Consider the following 23,409-nt stretch of genomic DNA (forward strand, 5'->3'; position numbering starts at 1 on the left):
ACGAAATTTTTTGCATTGTCACTAAACAATTTAGAGCATTTGCCACGACGACCAAAAAAACGTTTCAAACATGCAATAAATGCTTCAGATGTAAGATCTGTTACGAATTCTAAATGAATGGCTTTAGTGCTCAGGCATATAAATATACACACGTATACTTTATTCAATTGTCCCTTACGTTGGTTTTTAAACTTTACATAGAACGGACCACAGAAATCGGTCCCCACATTCATAAAGGGAAAACTAGGGGTTACTCTTTCTTTTGGCAAATCTGCCATAATTTGATTCTCCAATACAGGTTTACTTTTATAACAAACAAGACATTCGTGTACAATTTTTCTACAAATGTTACGCCCATTCATTATCCAAAATTTTTGTCTTAAAAGATATAACAATGTATTAGAACCTACGTGTAAATAGATTAAATGATAATATCTTACAATAATCGAAGTAAGTGGGTGTTTATCTTGCAATACTATGGGATGTTTTTTATTAATACTTAAGTTAGAATTTTTTAATCTTCCACCCACTTTCAAAATAAAGTTATTATCCAAGAAACAATTTAAGGATCTCACCTTACTATTATTTGGAACACTCTTACCTTCTTTGAGATTTTTTATTTCCTGCATAAAATGATCCTGTTGAACAATTTGAAGAACTTTTACCTCTGCTTTCCTTAGTTCTTCATGCGTAAGGTGTCCGATAATCCTATTATTACCTTTTACATTATTAATGAATCTAAGAATATAACACATAATACGAATAATAGTTATAAAATTATTACTAAGTTTGAGAATATCATCAATAATGGAATCATGATTAAGACAAGTAAAATTAAATTGAAAATCGTCAATGTCATTATTTTTCTTTAGTTCGTCTGAAATGTCATCGATTGAAACTGGCATCAGATCACCCTCTGTTGAAAGATCAGTTTTGTCTCTCAAAAACTGAGGGCCATTCCACCACACATCGTTGCCAAGAAGAAATTCAGCAGAAGTACCCCTAGTCACAAAGTCTGCTGGATTGTTCTTGCCAGCACAATGTGACCAAGAATTGGTGTCAGTCAGTTTTTGTATCTCCGTAACTCTATTAGCTACGAAAGATTTCCATTTTTTACAGGATCCTTTAATCCAGTATAAAGCTATTTTTGAATCGGTGTACAAAAAAACATCCGATATTCGTTTTTGATCCATTATTTGTTTTACTTTGTTAGCCAATCGGGCTAACAATAAGGCACCGAGAAGCTCCAATCTCGGTAAAGTCATTTTTTTTAAGGGGGCAACACGGCATTTAGATGTAAGCAATTTTACTTCTATGGTATTTTCTTTTAAAAATCTAATATAAATTGACGCGCCATAAGCTTTTGCACTCGCGTCGCAAAATCCATGTATCTCCAGTATTGCGTTTTCCTCATCAGAGCAAGAGTTCGGCACATATCGAGGAACCTTCGCATTTTTTAAAACAGGAATCTCAGAACACCACTGAACCCACTGCTCTTTGATGTTAAGTGGAAGTTCGTCGTCCCACGATATACCTTTTGACCACAATTCTTGCATTAAACACTTTATTCTTAACGTATATGGAACTAACAACCCCAGTGGATCGTATATTTTCCCTATCATTCTCATGAGCGATCGCTTAGTATTTTCTTGAAAGGGTATATCTGATATGTTAGGCATATCCAAAATGAAGTTATCGTCCTCTATGTTCCACGTCATCCCTAAAACTTTAGTTGGATGTGTTTCTATGTTGTTTGGATCACTTTGAAAACCTTCATTTTTCCACAGTTGCCTCAAAATTTCGCTGTTAGTCTTCCATTTTCGCAATACCATGCTAGCCTTTTCCATGATATTTAGAGATTCTTTAGAAACAGTTATAGCTTCTTCCAAACTGTCCGCTCCCGAAATGAAATCGTCGACGTAAAAGGATCGACGCAAACAGTCTGCAGTAAGGGGATACATGTCTTGAAATAACTTCAGGTGTTTTCTTATTGTCGCAGAAAGAAGAAACGGGCTGCTTGTTACACCGAAGAGCACTCGGCTGAATCTATAAGTATGAAGAATTCCATCTTCCTTCCACAAGAATCTTACAGCGTCTCTATCTTTTTCAGAAAGTGATACCTGTAGGAAAGCTTTCTCAATATCGGCGATAAAGGCGATTTTGTTCAACCTGAAGCTTATTAATATATCGAAAATCTTGGAATTAAGATTTTCTCCAACCCACAGGCAGTCATTCAGGCTTAAACTTTTGAAATCCTTACTCGAACTCGCATCAAAAACTATGCGCAATTTTGTAGTCTGACTTTCCTCTCTGATAACCGGTTGATGTGGTAAATAATAGACAGCTCTATCGTTAGGTTTAGTTGCTTCAGTAACTTTTTCAATAATGTTCTGATTTTTATATTCAAGCAAAGTGTTCGAATATTCTAAATGGAGATCAGAATCTCTTTGAAATCTTTTCATAAGTGAATTTAATCTTTTTTCCGCAACTTTAAAATTATCATTGAGCTCTCTCCAATCTCTTTTCCAAGGTAACTCTACCTCATACCGGTTATTTTTATACCGCACAGTTTTTTCAAAGGTTTCTAAGGATTGCTCTAACTCATTAAACCCAGGATCGTCCTTAATCCCTATTGATTCAAGTTCCCAAAATTTTTTAATATCGCTTTCTAAATCATTACAATCGTAAATTAGTCCACAATGAGTCTTTTGCGGATTCTCACATGCAGACCTTGAAACTGTACCTGTGGCTATATAGCCAAAGACAGAATTTTGTAATTTTAAATTCGTATCGGGAATTTCAATTTGTCCGAATTTTAATATTTCATAGAAAATCTCAGCTCCTAATAAAACATCGATCTTTCCAGGTTGGTAGAATTTGGGATCCGCTAAATTTACATTTTCGGGAATACAGTTAATTGGAAATGCAATACGATTAGTTGGGATAGCATCCGATATGCTAGATACGCATAAAAACTCTAATGAAAAATTGAAACCAAATCCATTAGAAATCACTGCATTTATTTTAGATTTTACATTTATTTTAGCATTACTTAGACCCGAAACCGTAAAAGAAACTTTTTCCTTTTTTATGCCCAATAAATCTGCCAACTCAGTTCTAATAAAACATGACATACTCCCTTGATCTAATAAAGCTCGAACCTTTATTAATTTTCCACAACAATTTATTATGAATAAATAAGCGGTCGAAAGAAAAACAATTTTTTCATGATTCATTCTCTGCACAGATGTGGCAGAAAATGTGTTTTGATTATTCGAAGAATTGAAACTATCTGCATTTGGATTAAGTTTCGACGGCGCCAACATTTCCTGGGAGTTCGGAATCGAAAATGAATCACCAGTTGTTTTGACTTCATTATCGTTTTGTTTATAATTTTCAAAATGAAGCATCACGGAATGTTTTTTATGGCATTTTTGACAGCGATAATTAGATGAGCAATTTTTAACTGAATGCCGTTTTAAGCAATTAAAACAAAGATTGTTCTTTCTTACAAATTCGTATCTTTCATGCACGGAAAGAGAAATAAATTCGGGACATTTATATAATCCGTGCAATTCCTCTCGATTACATTTAATGCATCTTAAATTATTATTTTTCTCGTTTGTTGAAACCATACTCATAATTTTATTTTGCGAATTACGGTTTAATTTCCCTTCTTTCATTTTACTATTTTGAAGCGTTCTAGCTTGACCTTGTAGAAAGGAAAGTAATTGACTTAGTGTACCGAATTCGTCCGAATTCTTTAATTCTTTTTCCCACCAGTAACGAAGCGACTTATCAAATTTTTCAACAATTATGAAAACTATCATTGTTTCTGATAAATTTTCCACTTTATTTTCTAACACATCTAGCGATCTAACGCACTCGTTTGTTATGTCTATTGAATTCAAAATCGAACTAGCTGTTTCAGTGATATTCGGTTGATTCACAAGTTTTTTAATAATAGCATTTAATAGCTCACGTTTATTCGAATATCTTTCTTCTAATAATTTCCACGCTATATCGAAATTTGCGTCAGAAATGGAAATTGAATTTATTACCCTTATTGCTTCATCTTTACAACTACCTTTAAGATATTGCAATTTCATAGCGTTAGAAATGGATTTGTTTTCAATTACACTAGCTTTAAATATATCTTTGAACATTATCCAATTTTCGATTTTACCATTAAAGGTTGGAATCGAAAGTGTTGGTAATTTTATATCATTAATGCTACCGCTTATTACAGGTGTAGTTAAATTCAAAGATTCACCCTTGATTTCGGACAGTTGACGGTTAATCATTATTTTTAATTCATCGATAGAATCATCAATATTATCTTTTTCTTCCATATAACCATCTAACTCGTCCGAACTACAAGCTTCAAAAATTCCATTAAACACTAATTTTAAATCATTTGAAATTTCATTAGTTTTAGTTTCAAAAAGTTTTAATTGTATACTATCAACACTTTTTAACGTGGACGCAACTTTATCTTTATGCCGCGTTAAAGCGGATTTCAAAACTTTTTTTCTTATTTTTAATGCGTCCATTTTAAAATATGCAATTAAACTTTATAACAACAAATTCACCTAACTAATTATTTCAAATAAAGATTGGAAAGAGCTCACCGGGATTCCCCCTCCGGCTCGACGGACCATCTGAACAATATTCGATCAGAAAACTTTTTAGCTGGTTCTTTTTTTTGTTTTTTACCACAATAAAGGACACACGACTTGCTCTTCCTCCATCTTTTTTATTTCTATTTCACTTAATACACATGACTCTTCCCAGCGCCATCTCTTGATCTTTTTTTAATTAATTTGGCGCGGGAACAAATACTATTGACATGCTGTTATTACCGACAACAATATTGTTAACATGCCCATATTTTGGGGGCAAAGTATGGGAAAAGGCAAGGACTATAATTAAATTAACAAACATTTATTAACATGAGTATAGAATACAGGACAGAATATAAATCAATTAACACAAAAAAAGAAGACGTCTGCCACATCAGCCTTCAATCACATTCACTGTGCGGGAAGAGCAAGAATGCCCATCTAACCACTGTTTTGTTAAAGGGTTAGGAGGTGAGCAGTGACTTGCGTGGACATAAAGTGGGCAATAAACTTCCTACTTTATAATAACTAATTTGGAAAATTGAGCAATGAATTTTGGATCTAATATTTATTTTAATTAATTTGCTTGTAAAATTTATCACGAAAGTTTCAAACTTAAAGACTGTCCTCTAATTGTGAATGGTTAAAATGCTAATCATATACATAGTTCCTATATGTATATGATTAGCATTACATATATCAACATGTATATAGCAATGAATCCTTAGCAGTAGGATTCATTATTTCAAACTTTTTGAGAATTTAGTCAATAGAATAGAAACCCAATTAATAGTTTTACATTTCCAAATTTTTATGATAATGAATTCAGAGATCAATGCAATTATTGCTTTCAGCAAATGCGGTTATAAATTTTAACTGGAATCATAGTTTTGTAGTTTCACAGTTATTGATTCATCTATTTTATCTGATTTTAAAAGTGATATATTCTAATCAACTGTATGGTAATTATTATATCATTGAATTTTTAAATGGTAAATTGAGGAATGATCCAATAAATTACTTTTCTACAAAAATATTAAGAGGCATATTTACTGTGTTTTCATCATACTTTAAAATTATGCGATTAAAGAAGGCTTGAACTCAATTACAAATTTTAATTGAGTATTGGTATGAGGGAACATTAATTAATTCACACTGGTTATTTTAGTGGTCTGGTTACACTGGTTATATTAGTGCTGTAAGTTTCCATTCATTGACCTAAAACTATTATGAGTTTTTCAATGCTCCATTACTAAAATTATACTGGAAACTGTTAAAATTTTTTGTTTTGGACAAATAATTCTGAACCCACTGACGGTTCTGCTTTTCTATGTTATTAGATAGGAAAATAGTGAATTGGAAAAATTTTTTTTTTCAATTTTGCCCATTTGCTCAACTGCCAGTTGATTAACCGAATAAAGCTAAGCACAGGTGGCAGCATATAATAAGATTTTTGGGTTACAACTTCTTATTTATTTTGAAGACTAAAATACATGCCATCCTATTTTGTTATTGTACTTGTACTGTTTACTGCATAATATAGGTTATTTATTATTAAATAGGTAAATCTTTTATTCTACCTGAAAACAAACTGACGATAGCAATCAAACCATGCAATACTTACACTTGGTTTTTTCTTTATATCATGATATTAATTTTCCCAAATTGATTTATTGCTCATAAGTTTCTAGAAATTATAAAATTACATTTAAATTTAAATACAATCCTAATAATACTTTCTAGAATAATAGGAATATTCACACATCATCATGTAAACATAGCATAAGTAGAGGTATGCACCTGAAGTTTTCAAAATGTTGTTCTGATTTTAACATATTTTATTGTTTATACTCAATTAACCTTTAATTTTGCTGTTTTCAAAATGTCACTTACAAAATGCATTGATCAACTTAACTTATCAATTGTGAAAACATAATATTTTATTAAAAATGCTTTTTCTTTTAAAATAGGCTAAAACTATAGAGTTTCAAGAACAAGAGGCTGTGTAAGTCGACATTTATTTATTATATTTTTAAAAATATATAGTATATATGTTTCATATATATGTACACAATGAATTCATCAAAATATATAGTTTTTAGTAGTATATTTTAATGATGAAAAAGAATTTCATTTATGTCATATTATTATACATAGTTACATTCCTTTTTCTTTAAAAACAATAGTTATGATAAACTGTTATGGACATTATTTTTCATTTATTATATTTCATTTTAGTATATAGTTTAAACTCAAAGGGTAATTAATAAATGTAATAATTGTAATTAAAAATATTACAATAAGCAAAACATTCATTAAAAATCATTAATTCATTTCTATTTAATTTCTTTTTATTTTAAACACATAATTTATTCAACAGTATAAAACATAATTAATCACAATTTAACTAATAATTAAATTGTGATTTTGTCATACTGCACTTGAATAAATTTTAAAGTGGGGAGAGCACAATAATGTAGAAATATTTTTATCCTTAATTAATAAATCATTCGTTGTTTAATTGAGCTTAACATTGTTTTTGTTTTTTTAATATTTTAAAATATTTGATGGTGAAATAAAAATTTTAGCTTCAAGAAAAATGAAAATGTAGTCCATTCTCTGATGGAAGAACTTGAACAGTGCAATAATGAAAGAGACAATCTTTTGAATGAGGTGGCATGTGAGAAAAAAAACAATGAAGTGAGTTGATATTCTGTAAAATATTTTGTTATTTGAAGACATTAGAAGATAGCTAATAATCTCAGATGTTGCAGCATGAAAAAATCACTCTTTTGAACTGGTACAGTGTTAATTTAGCATGTCTAATTAATTACTAATTAAGCATATCCTGTAATATAATCTAATGCAAAAATGCCATGGCCTCAAATTCCGCTATCTGCTGATCAGATTGAAAACGTTACAATGGAATATGTCCAACCATAATCTGTAAAGAATAATATCTAGGGCTCTAAAACGTCGGCATCTTCTTTGGAAGAGGAAGCACTTTTAGTCCGCTTAATAAAAGAGGTTGCAGTGTTGTATCAGTTAATAATTTTTATAGTCTCATATATTATTTCCTAATTCTCATATGTAGACTAAATCAAAATTGTATCTGTTGGTTTGTCTGTCTGAAAATCATGTGTTGAAAATAAATGCATAAGTTTTTAAATTATTTAGGTGAATATAAAAGGAAAGTTATAGAAAATTAATTATAACTAATTAGAAAACCCTCTGAGTGCTGGCAAACAACTATTTTAATTTATTTATTTTAATTATTTTTCCATGCATTTCCCTTTTTCTGCCACCAGTGGTATTTTAAAACTGCTGCATTTTAGCCTTTTATCAGGCTGCAGTCCGACTGATGGACTTGTAGTAACCGTTTTGCTTTTACCTACAAATTACTGAGAACATTTTAAAACTTTCCAAAATAACTGTATGCCTGAATTCCTATTGATTATTGTCCACAATACCTGAAAATGTATGTTGTATTTAGTAATAAAGCAGTTCTATCTTACTAGATTATGTTCACTAATTTTGAGCAAAAATTAATTTATGATTTGTGAAATTATATTGCATGATTTCGAAATTATATTGCATGGTTTCACTCATATACTAGAGAATTGAATCAGATTTAAGAAATATTTTTGCATATAAAATAGGGATCGAATGTCATTGACGTGTAATCACAGTAATCAATATGATAATTAAGAAATACTAAAATTAAAAAATGTATAATTTTATAAAAAACTTATTTAATGAACACATTATTTATTAAAACTTTTTGTAAAGAATTTATTCTAACAATTAAAATAGGGTATTATAATTTTTTTCTTAAATTTTGTAATGAAAATTAAATTTTTAAAACTTAAAATCCATTTAAATTTTTTTATATAATTCATTTTCTTAAAACATGGACGTGCCAACCTTATAATCAACAACGTATGCTGTTACAACATAGATTGAGAAGAATTTTTGTAAAGTAGACAATTTATTCAGTTTTATTGTTTTTTAGTTTTCGAAAAAGTGAGTAGAGGCTGTTAGATTTTTCTTCAATTATAATCATACTTTTCACTTAATTAGGAAATTAGGTTAATAGCTTAATTAGGAAAACTATAAAAAAAAACATAATTAATCTATTTGAATAAAATTGACTAATTTAAAGTTGAAGTTATTGAATTTTTTCCAGTTATTAATTTAATTAATCAATTTCAGCTTGTAAATTTTTAATTGCATTTAACTGCATTATGATGTTTTGTTGAAACTTTTTGTCAATTAACTTTGAAATATATGTATATATGTCTATAAGAAAAGAGTGAAATGATAACACATAGCCAATCACTGAAGACTTGCGGTTAGTAACACACAAAACAGCCAATCAAATTTAAGAATGCATGCGTGTGAAAAGGTAATAATTTTTAATAATGCTGCCTGCTAAAATGTTACAACTAAACTTACCAGCTACAGCTTGTTGCAATTTTTATCTTGTTTTGAGTATTTCTAATGACAATGTGACAGTTATCTATTGTTGTCCGAGCCTTTTTATTGGCCGGAAAATCATGTGATAGGATCCAGTTTTTCCTACCTAATTCATTTCCATATGGTTTTAGTTGTCATCAGTATAAAATTAATAAAAGTTATAAAGGTATTGTTTTTCTATAAGTATTTGTGTATCTCTAATTTAAAGTTATTTTCCTTTACTGCTATTATTGCGCTTTGAATTCTAGAGTTTAAAACTAAGAGAATGAATTATTTTTATTATTATTATATTGTAATTATGCGCTACATTTTAAGATAAAGTTGTTTAGAAAGGTGGTCTAATATTAATATTATTTACAATAATTATTTTTGTGCAAGTAACATTAATATACTGTTATAAATTATAATTAAAGAGATCTGTTAAATGATTTAAAACTTAATGACCAGCTCCATGAACGATGAGATGCTAGCAAAAATTGTATTTAATATATCCGCCCCTTTGGTAAGCGAAAATATTAAATTACGGTTGTGAACTCATCAAAATTGTTTGAACAATATAAATGTTATAACAATATAAATGTTATTTTAAAAAATGATTACTTAGAAAAATTACTTCTGATCACCAAAAGATCTAAATGTTTATAATACTAATGGATAGTAATATTTAGATGTGGGAAGTGGAGGCACAAGCGTAAGCAATTAGCAATTAGAATTCCTTTCATCACATATATGTTACGTGAATAATTTTAACTCAAGTAGAAAGACTGTTTTCTGCCAAGAAACGACAATTGCGTAGCAATCATCGGGGCTGATGAGCAGCAGCGAACAAGGGGCTTAGCCCCCTAATATACATACATATATATATATATATATGGGTCATTCTCACGAAAACTGTCATTTTTCAGTTCATAAAATCCCGAAAAAGTAAAGTGAATAAAAAGCTCTGAGACTTTTTATATTAATAGAAATATGTAATGGCATTATAAAGAAAGTATATATCCTATGAAATATACTTAATATTTAAATTAATAAATTTTTTAAATAATTAATTTATAATAATTAATAATTAATTAATTAATTTAATAAATAAATTAATTAATTTATTAATTTTTTAATTTATTTTTCAAATTAATTAATAAGTAAATTAGTTATTTTCACTATTTAAAAAGTGAGGGAATGACACTAATAGTGAGGGAATGATATTTTATTTTAATACATGTTTTTATCTAAGTTACATCTACCTAAAGTTTGAAAATGATAACATACTAAGTATATCTAATATTTATTATAATTTACTCTTATATATTTAATAGTTTTTACAGGTTTGGGAAATAAAATTGGCTGGCACGATTAAACGAAAAAAAATTTAATAATATACTCGTCTTGAATCATTCCCTCGCTTCGTCATTCCCTCACTTTATACACTAGTGAGGGAATGACGAATTCAATAAAATTCAAAAATAACAGTTAGGCCTAATTAATTTCTGAAGTCAATCACATACAATTATATTCATACAAGAAAGCAACATATAATTATCCACTTTCTCGGTGAAGTTGTATTTTATTTTACTCTAAAAAATGACATGAGGGAATGACAAATGTAAAACATTTTACCGGGTTTGATTCATTCAAACTTATTCCACAGCAAAGCTTCTTTAAGTTGAAGATGGAAACATACTGCAATTTTGTTCTATGATGCCAGTTGTTAACTTCTGAAGTTTTTATTAAAATATTTTTATTCTAAGAAGATTGCAGGTGATAAGAACATTGTTGTGAGGGAATGACGCGAAACACTGGGGACAAAGTTTAAAATAGTGCTGTGTTAATATTTTTATCAGAAATTAAATTTAAAATTGATTTTCTGAATTCTATATTTTAGTATTCTGAAATAAAAAACACGAATTTGTAAAAAAAAAAATTTTATTTCAGTTACAATTTTTTTCTTTTTTTAAATCAGCAGTGGGGACAAGTGAGGGAATGACATATTGGTATATTTTAATTACCTAAAATAAATAAAAAATAAAAATTGATAATTTTATTTTTATTTTTTTGTTAGCTTGCATTCTGAAGGGCACTTTCCGAGATTTTTTTTTCTTTTCGTAAGCTGTAAAACAAACATAAAATATACTGGGGACATGAAAATGACTGTTTTTGTGAGAATGACCCATATATATATATATATATATATATATATATATATATATATATATATATATATATATATATATATATATATATATATATATATATATATATATATATATATATATGGTTATAAATAAAGAATATGAATTATCAATAATTCCAGTTGTATGCAGCCTCTTAGTGGATAAATTTAATAAACTTTTAGTAATTTAAATTGTTTTTTTATTTATTTAATTTTAATTACTGAATTTTCTTTATTAACAGTTTGTGTTATTGTTCTATTAAAGTAAATAAAAAATTTGAATTAAAAGAAATATTGCTTAATCAATTTTAGGAACTGTCTGAAAAAAACAATGAATTGAATGAAGCCTTGCAAACATCCCAATCTAAAATGCAGGAAGTGATTGACTCTGCTGAACTCAAAGTCCAAGAAGCTCAAATTAAGTCAGACAAGCACTCAAAAGAGATGCAAAATCTTCTGAATGAACAGATCAAAGAAGTTGAGTTAGCATTGAGAGAGAGTTTTTCAAAAGAGCTTATAAATGCGCACCAGGAGACTGATAACATTAAGAAACAGGCTGATGAAAGAGTTCAGAAAGTGGAATCTCAAGCTAACCTCAGGCTTGAAGAATTTCAGGAAAGTTTATACGAAAGGCTTAATCAGTTGAACATTGAAACAGAATCAAAAGTCAAAGAAGTACAGAAAGAAAAAGAGGTATCAATCTATCTTTGTTCCTATAATGGAGTTAAGCGATGCATCATGATATATATAAATATGTATATTTTCAAAAGTATTCTCACATTGCGCAGTTCATCTGCTTACACACTATGGCACATCAAAAAATGCCAAGATTGTAATAAATACGTCAAAAGATGCCAAGATCAGTGTTTTCACTACAGCGCGAGAACGCGAGAATCTCGCATATTTTTTCTTTTCTCGCATTAAAAAATGATTACCGCGAGAAATTCGCACATTCTATAAATCAATTTCAAAATTCGCCAATCTCTCGCATTTTGAAAAAAGCTTCAAATTACGCCATTTAGAATAAAATCCGTTTCACTTTTCTTCCTGGATCTTTCATTATTTTCAACATCTGCCCCATTATCCAGCCACCCTATTTACCAGTATTGTTCAGAAACTTTTCGAACACAACCACGGAACCCCTTTCAGAACGCATTTCTCTGCAACCACGTGTTTACCGTAGGTAAGGTTTCTTCATGTAAGACGTTCAAATTTTTTAAGCACTTATGTAAGATGGACAAATACCTTGTAAAGGCAAAATCTTCTATGATGATGCACCAAAAATATTCAATGCTTTAAAAAATAGAAGACGTTAAAAATGTATTATAATTAAAGAAATGATTTTTTTTTCAAGAGTTTTTGTGTTTTTTTTGTTTTTAGAAATCTCACTTAACTTTTTGAAATCTCACCCTGTTTTTGAGAAAGGGTGAGAAATTCTCACCCATTTTTTTCTATGATGAAAACACTGCAAGATTGTAGATAGTACCAAAAATAAAGTTTAAACCAGTAATTTTCACCTGTAATGTATTCACCTGTAACCTATTTAGACCTGTAATGTCAGAATAAATGGGTCCCAGTCCTACCAATTTGTTTTATTCTGGGCAAATTTAGAAAAAGAAAAAAAAAATCTTTTTTATTTTCACTTCAGTATTAACATCAGAAGGATAATACAATGCAGTGAATATCAAATTATTTTATTGTTTTTCCTCTACGCAAGTATTTGTAATTAAAAGCCTTGATTATTCGAATACAACTCTTTTCTTGTTTTGTCTATTAATAGACGAAATACCTATGAGTGCGTGTAATAATTAGATGGTTAAAAAGGCTAAGAATTTATCCTCTGCTCAATATTACAGATCATTTATATCTTTTTTTAAAAAAATTTTTGGAGACTTCTTCTTTCTTTTTTTCTAAATTCAAAATTTTTAAAAATTTGTTTAAAATACTAATTTATTTTATTTCTCATGAAATTTTGTAATTAATGAAGTTCTTGAAGGTTTTAAAGTAAACATAACATTGGTAAGTAAACATACATTTTGGAAAGTAAACATAAAATATTTACTCCTGAGGTGTTTCTTTTAAATGGAGATCTATACTATTTTTAAATGGGACCTGATTTTGGTAAAAAAAAGGACCTTGAAATTTGAAATATCATAATTATCATGTCTTGAAATAAACGAGTATATGGGATAATTATCAAATACGATAATATTGTGATCAGTATTGTCAATACTATTTATTAGCTATAACTACTAACAGCGATACTATTTCAGTGAGTGTTGGTTTTGACTTGGTCTAGTCTATTGCTATTTTTATAAATATTCACTATTTTTATAAAATAATGATTATTAAAAATGTTTTAAAAACGTTTGTTTTTTTAATTAGATAACAATATTGTCCAATTTTAAAAAAAAATGTTAAATTGAAAAGAAAATATTGCACATTACCATTTATTTTTTAGTTATAATAATCTGGATAAAAATATTACATTCCTTTTTTTTGTTGTTCTAGTTAATCACAACTGAACTGAAAGAGATGAATACCACCCTTAAAAATCTTTTGCAAAGTATTTTTCCCAAGTTAGTTGTTCCTGAAAACATTGTAAGTCATTATCTTAATTATTTTAAAAAACATGAATAAATTGTGTTTCCAGTGATAAATTTATGCTTGTTAAAGTACATTTTTTTTTGTTGTTATTATTTGAATAATGCAGTACAGAACCCGTTATCCGGAAATCAGAAAACCGGAAAACCAAAAAACCGGAACGAAATTCAATACATTTTCCCGCCATTTTAAAAATTATTTTATTTTTTTCCTCATAAGATTTTAGGATTTTTCTTTCTTTTTTGAAAGATGTTGACCTTACCATCATTTTGGAAATAATCATTAGGGCATTACTCCATCGTTTTTTCTTCTTTTTAAGATTATTTCCAAACAAAAATTTTTTTAGTTGGGTTTAACAATAAAAAAAAACGGCTTTTTGTAGCGATTCAGAAAACCGGAAAAATCAGTTATCCGGAATAGCGATGGTCCCGATCGTTCCGGATAATCGGTTCCCTATTGTATTATGTGTCTATGTTGGTAATCAAAGAGAAAAGCTCTAAATTTTGATCTAATAAATGTACTAGTAAGTGAGTGAAAGAAGTATTAAACATTCTTTACAGAATTAGGTTGTCATATATTAACGAATTATATTTAACCCTCTTTCATTATACAGTTATAAAAGCAGGATACTACCTTAATATACAACAATAATAATTTTATAAATTGCAATACTTAATATATAAGCCTTAGTGGTTGGGACATTGTGATGAACTGGGGTTCAATCCCCAGTGGTGGCTTGAATCCTATCCAACTTGAGATCAATGGACACCAGCTTGTCTGGGAAGTAAAGGCAATTGGTGCACAATGCTTTGTCACAAAATAGTGGAGCCTTAACCTCCATGACTCCCGGCCCACAATGGGCTGCTGTGAGGAAGCTTTAACTTTCATACTCAATAAATTATGTTTTGTTTGTTATTATTTGAATAAATATACAAGTCTGGGTATTCTTTGTTTACCAGGTGATTTGCTTATCCAATACGAATATTTAGTATGAATCATTTCATTCATAAGATGAGGAAGCATATAAACTACCTTTACATGTATTCAAAAGAAGAACATAATAATCCTTGCTAATTGGCTGATTGCTCTTAATTCATTTAGAACATGGCATTATATTAAATTTATTTGTCATTTTTGGTTTATATTTTCCTTTTCTACCCACATGTTCTTTCATAACACAGTTATGAGAGCAGGATACTTTCCTAATATACAATAATAAATATTTTATAAATTGCAATACTTAATATATAAGTCATGATGGCTTAGTGGTTAAGGCTTTAAACTGCCAATGTGAAAAACTGGGGTTTAGTATGAATCAAATGATTCATACATAATCCTTGCTAATTGGCTGATTGTTCTTTCTTCTTCTCAAACATGGCATTATATTAAATATTTATCATTTTTGCTTTTTATTTTCCTTTTCTACCCTCATGTTCTTAAAGATAAAATTACATTTTAACTTATAAATGAGGTAGATTAATTAAAATCCAATCCAATATTTAAGGAGGATTTCAGGTAAATATTTTTTCTAAGGAAGGGGATGCTGAAATAAATAAATAAAACAAAATTAAAATTTCTTTTAAAAAGGTTTTCATGAGCATATGAAAATGTTCAGTTAATTTCTATTGTATAGTAGCATATTTTAGTAAATTTATATTATAAAATTTAAATAAGTAAAAATTAACGTCTCTGTAGGAGAAATCATTTTTTGAATGTCTCTTCATTGTCAAGCGGTCAGTCAGTCAGCATTATTATATTTTCCCTCCAAATGCATGTAAAGATAATTTATACATGGTCAAGAAGTACTGAAATATTCATTTAAATGTATAGTTACCTGCCTGCTTCTAATTTTCTATTTATAATTCTTACATTAATGTTGTAATAGATTAAATAGCAAATGCATAAACTTTGTTATTTAGTAATAAATACTTGTAGTAACGATAAATTTAATAATTTGATTGCCTTCATGAAATTAGGATACCTCATTTTTGAAAAATTGTGAAGCTGAGTTGCAAGCTTATATCCAAGATCTAAAAGAGAAGAAGCCTCATGATTCTAAAGATCTTATAAACCTAGGGAAGCAATTAGAAGAAAAGTCGCTGGAAAAAGCAAATTTAGAGTCCCGAATAGCTGTGTATGAAAATGTCTTATTTGAAACGGTAAAGCTTGAATCAATCAGTGTTATTTCAGTTTTCATTTATGTCTAGTTTTGTATTTGATTTAGATAATAATGAGTTTCCGTCCAAACAATATTTGTATGTATGCAGTAAACTTAATATATTTGCTATGTGAAATAGCTTTTTTACTTTCCTAGTTTTTATTTTTCTAATAATAATAATGAAGTATTAGATTTAAATTTTTATAACTTATTATCAACTTAAAATTCTAAAAAATTTTCTTCAAATTAAATGACTCAAAACTATACATTTTGCAATCAGTTCTTTGAAATTTATTTAAACATTGGAAATCTCAGGATTTTCTTTTTATGTTTATTTAGTAAATAATTTTCACTTAGAGTGGTATATAATTCATAATTTATTGTCAATCTTACTTATATAGAGAAATATCTGCTGTAAAGTGCAGTACAGGTTATAAAGTTTAATTTAAAAAATGTTCTACCTACTATTTTTCTGTCATCTTAATTCAGCAGTGTTGTTGTTGTTTTGCTAAGAAACTGTAGTTTTTTCATTTTCAGTCAATATGATTTAAACCATTTAATATATAAAATGAAATATTGGTTAAATGAAAAAAAAAACTGTACCTTATTTTAATTATTACAAAAGTTAAGCCAACTATTTTAAACAATTTTTCCCACAATTTTCTATTTTATTTAAAATATTATATCATATCCATCAAATCTAATGATAATTAGTAAATATTTTCTATTTTTTGCATTTATAAAGGCCAAATATATTAGCTCAATATATAGCTATTTTATATGTATTTAATCGAAATATAAAGTTGCTAAGAATAAATTTAAGTATTTGTCTTTAAATTAAAATGCAAAAAAGGAAGTTGTTTTATTGGTCTTTGGGTTTTACCCCCTGAGTATTTGTCCTGGGTTTTTCTGAGCTTTCTGTAGCAGGTTATCCAGCATTGAAAAAAAAAAAAAAAAAAAAAAAAAAAATTACCCTTATTTTCTTTAATGAGAAAGTGGTGCATAGCAAGGGAATTTCAGTATAATTTTACCCAAGGACTCAATCCTTGGAAAGTCAGTTTATTGTTTACTTTGTTATTTAAATAAATAATATTGCCAAATTATGAAGGCCAAACTATGAAGTTATTTGTAGTATTCAGTTTATCCAGTCACTCATCTTTTCTTTTTTAAATATTCTAAAATTTTCACTTTTTTGCTAAGAACTTTTTTTTAAATTTATTAAAAAATAAGATATAATGTGTTACAGCTATTGTTAGATATAGGAAACATAATAAAATAATTTCTTTTATTCTAATGTGCTTAATGTTAATGTATTTTTTATCTAAACAATTTAATGTCTTGGATTGAAAATATTGCGGTCGTTTTGAAATTTATTACTATTAGTGCAATGCAGATTTTAAAAATTCCTGAAATTTCCTCAGTCTTAAACATTTCAAATACTGTGCAATAGGGCATAAAAGTTATTGAATTTCATAAAATCTACCTTATTTTTTTCTCTTCATGTTGGCAGTTATACATTGTCTGTTTCTGGTGTTTTTTGTTGTTGTTGTTTCTATAGATTATATTAGTTTTCAGATACTGCATATTTTAATAGGCCATGCATCTAAACATATAGTGCATATAACATGTATATTAGCATATACATTCATTTACAACATTTAAGTACCTAATACAATACATTTAGTGGTGGCACAATATATAAAAATTATTATAGAACACAAATACTTCATAAGTAGCTAAATAGGAATTCCAAAATTAATCCATGGACCAAATATTGTAACTTCACTCTATTAATTTTATTCAGAAATTTAATGAAAGTTTACAAATTTTATGAGTAGAAATTAATTAAAAGTCTTGTATACTTGATATATAAAAGATTTGTTTCGTTTTTTATATATTTAAATTTTATGTGAATCAAAGATATCTTTACATTCATTACCATTAATTTCTCTTATATTTGTACTCAATGTGCATTTTTTATGTATTAATTTTTTGTACTCATTATTTTAAATTCAAATTTTTTAAATTGTCACATTTTCTTTCTTTAAAGGAAAGTGTTCTGAAATCTCTTCAAGACCACATTGAATCAGAAGAAAAGAAATGGAAAACTGATCTCAGTTTTAAAGATCAAATATTAGAAACTGTAAGTAAGAGTTTATTTTGACTGCAGTGTTTTCCTTGAATTTAGAATTTTTAGTATAACGTGTGTTTGAACTCTTGCTTTGATTTCTTTTTTCTTTGCTAAATTATTTTTGGATCTCCACTTTTGATAATTTAACCTTTTGGTTACGGCAACAAAGATGAAAAAAATTCTCCTCTTACCACGGCGCTTTCTTACCGAAATTCATCCCCCCACTTACTCAGTGGGGCGTAACTACTTGAACCAGTTATAAATAGGAAATATTTTGTTGCAATTTGTACCTCACATTTCTTGGAGGGAGAAGAAGCAGGGTTGTAGAACAGTAGTTATTTTTGGCATAGTTATACATATTTTGGCTTACTTTTTTTTCTAATGTAGACATCATTTAACATAATTTTTAAAAAAAATTTTCTGAATATATTAACAATTTCTCTAAAAGACAAGCAAGTTTTTTTTATATAAATTATTTAAAATTTTCATTATTTAAAAACAGGGTGTATATTAGTGATCTTGATTCTTGAAGAAATGATCTACAAAAGAAACATTTATAGATATTTTTTTCCTAAGTATATTAACTATTTCTCTAAAAAAGAAGCAAATATTTTACAAATTATTTAAAATTTTTATTTTTTTAAAACGTGTATATTGATGTTCTTGATTCTTGAAGGATTATAAATAGACCGCTACAAAAGAAACACATTACTTCGATAAATAGTACCTTGTTTGAAGTTTTATTCTTGTCTTAAAGTTGTAAACAAATTTATCCTATTAGATATTGTTAAAAAAAGAAGCTTTCAAAACTTTTTGAAATGAGATGTGAATAAAACAGTTAAAGGCATAATTTTTTTTTATATTTTGAAAGTTTATTTAATTTATCGGTTTAAAAAGTGATACCAAATGCAAATTTTGTTATTCAGATTTTCTTTAACTATTTTACTTGTTTATCTCCTTTAAGATTGCATAAAGTACACTCTTATAAAATTGAAAACAAATATCATAAGAGATAAAAAATTATGTTTAAATCATTAATATTTTTATTACATAAAATTAATTTTGGAGTATTGTTTCTTGGACAAAATTGAATAAGTTTAATATTAATTATTTAATCCCTTTTAATAAACGGGTTGTTTCTGCAATAATATTTCGTATGTAGAACTTATCATTTATTCATTTAACTACATTATTTATTTTTCATTCTTACACTTAATAATTAAAATATTCAGTTTTTTTCCTTTTTTTAATAAAAAATACTGGTGACTTATAGATAAGTATAGTGTAGCTAATACTTATGAGATTACGTGCATGTGACAGTTTCCATGTACATAATTCTAATAAATTTTGTCTTTATTTTTTCTCTAATAGAAAATGAACTTGTTATTTTTCGTAACAAAAATTCGTGCGCCTATTTGTCTACAAATTTTATGTCACATTAAAAAATAATAAAATAAATTTAAAAAATAAAAGAAATTCAAAACAAAATTCTCGAGCATTTGATATGTTTAAAATTTAAATAACGGTAGGTATTGTATGCTAGATGTTTCATTGTATCCAATATTACATTGCTAAGATTTGATAATGTTTATTCTAAGATTGGATAATTTCTTTAAATATAATTAAAAGTTTTACTTATTTTTATTTCTGTTGAAAGCTGCAAAGTTCAGTTCAAAAGAAAGTATCTGTTGATCTGAAATCTTTTGCAACTAATGCATTAAAAATAAAAAGTTTCAAGTCATCTATCAGACACATCCATACAAGCTTGATTGACATACTGAATGCAAAACATGCATTTACTTTGGTAATTGTGTGGTCCTTTCCTCAGGTATCGGGAATTAGCTATTGTTAAAGATTTTAAAAATGACAGACCCCGAAATATATTATCAATATTTCTGAAGATAAACAAAGAGGCAGAAAATGTCATTTTGCCTGTGAAAGAGGCAATACTGAAAGGTTGAAATGGTTTCGATGTCATGTCTTTTTCTAAATAAGGGAAACGATTTATTTTGTGAGAAGTAAATTACATTATGGCAAGCTGTGAAGGCATAGATAGAAATATTTCCTGGAAACTTAGAACGAAAAACAGGTTTCTCAGAGAATAGAGCGGGGGCAGTATGTAGTTCAATAGTTTATCATGTGGGTGGCATTTTGAGAAATGGAGATTATTTCATTGGGAATAAACTTGTTCAAGGTCACATATTAAAAACAATCCTATAGATGTTCACATAATAACTTTTCTGCCTTCCAAACACATGACAACTACCGAGAATAGGCACAGTTTGAATGATTTTATCTTTAGACTGCAATCCTTTTTATTGAGCCGCTTTTTTTTTTTTATCTACAACAGCAACTCTATTCACTTTACAACCATTATCATTTAAGGTGGTCTTGTGAAGTAAAAATCTATATAGAACTCAATTTTCCAGACCTCCAAAGTCTCGTCTGGTGCGTTATCGTTTCTATTTTGAAACATGAAGGATTCTGCGTAATTTTAAAGTGCATCATACCTGACAAAATTTGAGAATTGTTAATTTTTAAAAGGAGAATTCAAGCATTTTAAGTATTCATCGATCTTTAGTTATTTATAACTATATCTGTTCCCCTTCAATACACCATTAAGAACTTATACTTGTTCTTTCACTCTTTTTTATTAGGAATTCCTTTAATTTTCTGAAGTTCTTCTAATAAAATAAACTCATAATCATATTTATGTTTGAGTTTATATATAGTTACTTAAAATGAATTTGAATAGCTTTTTCCTGAGTCATTTCTTTGCCTAAAGATGGATAAGTGGTAGAAAAAGAAATTAATCAAGTCTCCTCCTGGCAGTATATAAAAAAAGGGATAATAATAATAATAGGATTTTAAATTCTTCCACTAATTATTTCTTGAACAAGTTCAAAAACAATCTGCATTTGAAAAAGAAGGTTAGATTCAGTTTTGGCCGCCCGATTCTTAATTTTCTTTAATAATAATTTCTTAAAATTTTTTTTTTCCCCCTTTAGATCAGAAAAAGCGCAATTTAGTTTATTAAGAGAAATTTGTGTTTTTTTACTTTTTTTTTTGCCATGAGAAGCTAAATACATTTTTTTTTAAAAATTATTTGGATCTTAAAAGAAACTCATTTTAACTATACAAAAACTTACTTAGTTATTATTTTTTAAATTTTATTTTTAAATTTTTTAGCTCTAAAATAAAATATTTTTGTATGAAATTTTGTATAATATATTTAGTATGGAAAATTTTTTTTTTCTTCACTAAAATATAATTGAAAATTTCATAAAGCTCTAAACACAAATGGGGAATAATAATATAAAGAAAGGACTATGAATCTAAAATAAAACAAAATAAATAAAAACAATAAAAAATAAAATATTAAATAGTTTTATGAAATAGATCTCAAATGAAAATAAGTAATGAAATAATAGCACAGCTATCATAAAGACAATGAAAAGTTTATAAGCACTCAAAATTTGCCAAATAATAGAAAAAAACCTAAATATCTTTCAGCCAAGTCAAAGAAGACTCTGATATACTCATAGCTCCTTTTCCAACAAAAGGGTCTTTTGAAAGAGGAGTGTGATGAAATGATAGGTTAATGGGTGGTCAAAAAAGTTCAGGGGAAAGAAACAACCGGCACAACTGTTGAGCCAACGCCGTTGTAAGGGCAAGTTTTTTTGAGCGGAACATATGCTGTGCCCGCCGTTGGCAAAGGGTTAACAACTATGAATAGTTTGACAAGTTAGTCATAATTTTAGTCTGCTCTCAATTAATTTATAAATTGCAAAATGAAATTAATTTTATCTCTGTTACCATAGTTTGATGATGTTTTTATTCATTGCTATAAATAAAACCCATTTGTTGTACCAGAAAGTAATCTGGTTTGTACACAATCGCAATTTTAGGCAGACTATAATATCCGTATAAATATTGAGTTTTACTTATGTGTGATGTTCATTTAATAATATATGTCTTGACATACATTTTTAGAATTTTTGTGAAAAGTGAATTAATTGTCATATTTGGATAATATATGAATATTCATCTGTAGAACTCCATAATTCAAATATAGCTTATTAATACTGTTTAATTTAAAACAATTGAATCAAATTTAAAAACTATAGCCTATCATGGACAATAATTTATTCCCAAACTTCTTAATTAATATTAATGAATAACTAACAAGTTAATGACTCTGTTATTTTATTTCATCTAACAAATAAAGTACCTTTGATAGATAAAATTGATCTTTACTTTGAGTGTCTATAAGGATGATTCATCAGATTTTGATTTTTTCTCTTTCCCTTTTCATATATTGTTTTCTTTCTTTTATTTACCTTTTTTTCTCAACTATTAGTAAAGAATGAACCGACTTCCACAATATATGTTCATTCTTTTTAACTCTGAAATTTGTATTTAATCTTTTTTTTAAACTTTAATTATGTTTCATTTAATATTTATTACAGATTAAAAACGAAAATGATTGTCTTAAATTAGAAAATAACAAATTGCGACTAAGCTTAGAGCAGCTACAAGACTTAAAAGAGGTTTGTATTTTTTATTTTTTCAAGAAATTTTAATGTCTTTCAAACTAACTTACTTTTTATTTATTGAATAGTGTAACAAAATCAAAGCATATGCTTGCACTTTCTTGACGTAAAAGAATACTCTTGAGTCAGACTCTTTAGTTAAGAAGAAAAATTGCATTATTTACTGATTGCTTGATGATAGGTGCTGTTGTTTAAAAAAAATTCAAAAACAATAAATCTTGAAAACTGTGTAATTCAAGTCAATTGGCCACTATTTCTGGTAGTGTTAAGTATTTCATTTTATTTTAATATATTTACTTATTGTATTTGTCTCATTTAAATAGTAATATTTGATATTACTTTTAAATATTTTTAAACATATCCATTATTGTTATTACTTGGATAGCAGAAAAGAGAATATTTCTTATTGGTTGTGACTGACCTGCATTCAGCAATGAATTGACTCTTTTTTTAGCTTCTTTGATGGTAAATTCAAGGGGCCCACTTACCTTAGAGAAGCTGACGACTTGTCCCTTTTGAATTGTGATTTTTTTATGGAGATGAATAAAAAATAAATCAAAATTTTTGAGGGGGAAAAGCTAACTAAAATGACTTAAAAGATAGAGTTAAGAAAAGATGATAACCTTATTGAAATATTATGAAAAAATAATGTTCTATTGTACCATATATCATTAATTAATACAATATAGTTTTCAGAT

The 23,409-nt window shown here is 27.7% G+C and overlaps 1 protein-coding gene across 4 annotated transcripts in view; it reads left to right on the top strand.

The window, feature by feature from the left end:
* Positions 1 to 23,409, top strand: part of LOC107455790 (uncharacterized) — a 49,926-nt gene that overhangs the window by 20,080 nt on the left and 6,437 nt on the right. For all 4 annotated transcript variants that reach the window (XM_087160011.1, XM_016073499.5, XM_043052080.3 and 1 more), the window contains 7 exons: positions 6,593 to 6,627; positions 7,211 to 7,322; positions 11,578 to 11,958; positions 13,777 to 13,866; positions 15,846 to 16,028; positions 18,078 to 18,170; positions 22,628 to 22,708. In XM_087160011.1, the coding sequence (XP_087016137.1) occupies positions 6,593 to 6,627; positions 7,211 to 7,322; positions 11,578 to 11,958; positions 13,777 to 13,866; positions 15,846 to 16,028; positions 18,078 to 18,170; positions 22,628 to 22,708 (975 nt within the window). The remainder of the gene's footprint in view (positions 1 to 6,592; positions 6,628 to 7,210; positions 7,323 to 11,577; positions 11,959 to 13,776; positions 13,867 to 15,845; positions 16,029 to 18,077; positions 18,171 to 22,627; positions 22,709 to 23,409) is intronic.

This window comes from Parasteatoda tepidariorum, chromosome 3, assembly GCF_982258835.1.
Source record: "Parasteatoda tepidariorum strain Cologne lab strain chromosome 3, Ptep-v5.0, whole genome shotgun sequence".
NCBI classification, from domain to species: Eukaryota; Metazoa; Arthropoda; class Arachnida; order Araneae; family Theridiidae; genus Parasteatoda; species Parasteatoda tepidariorum.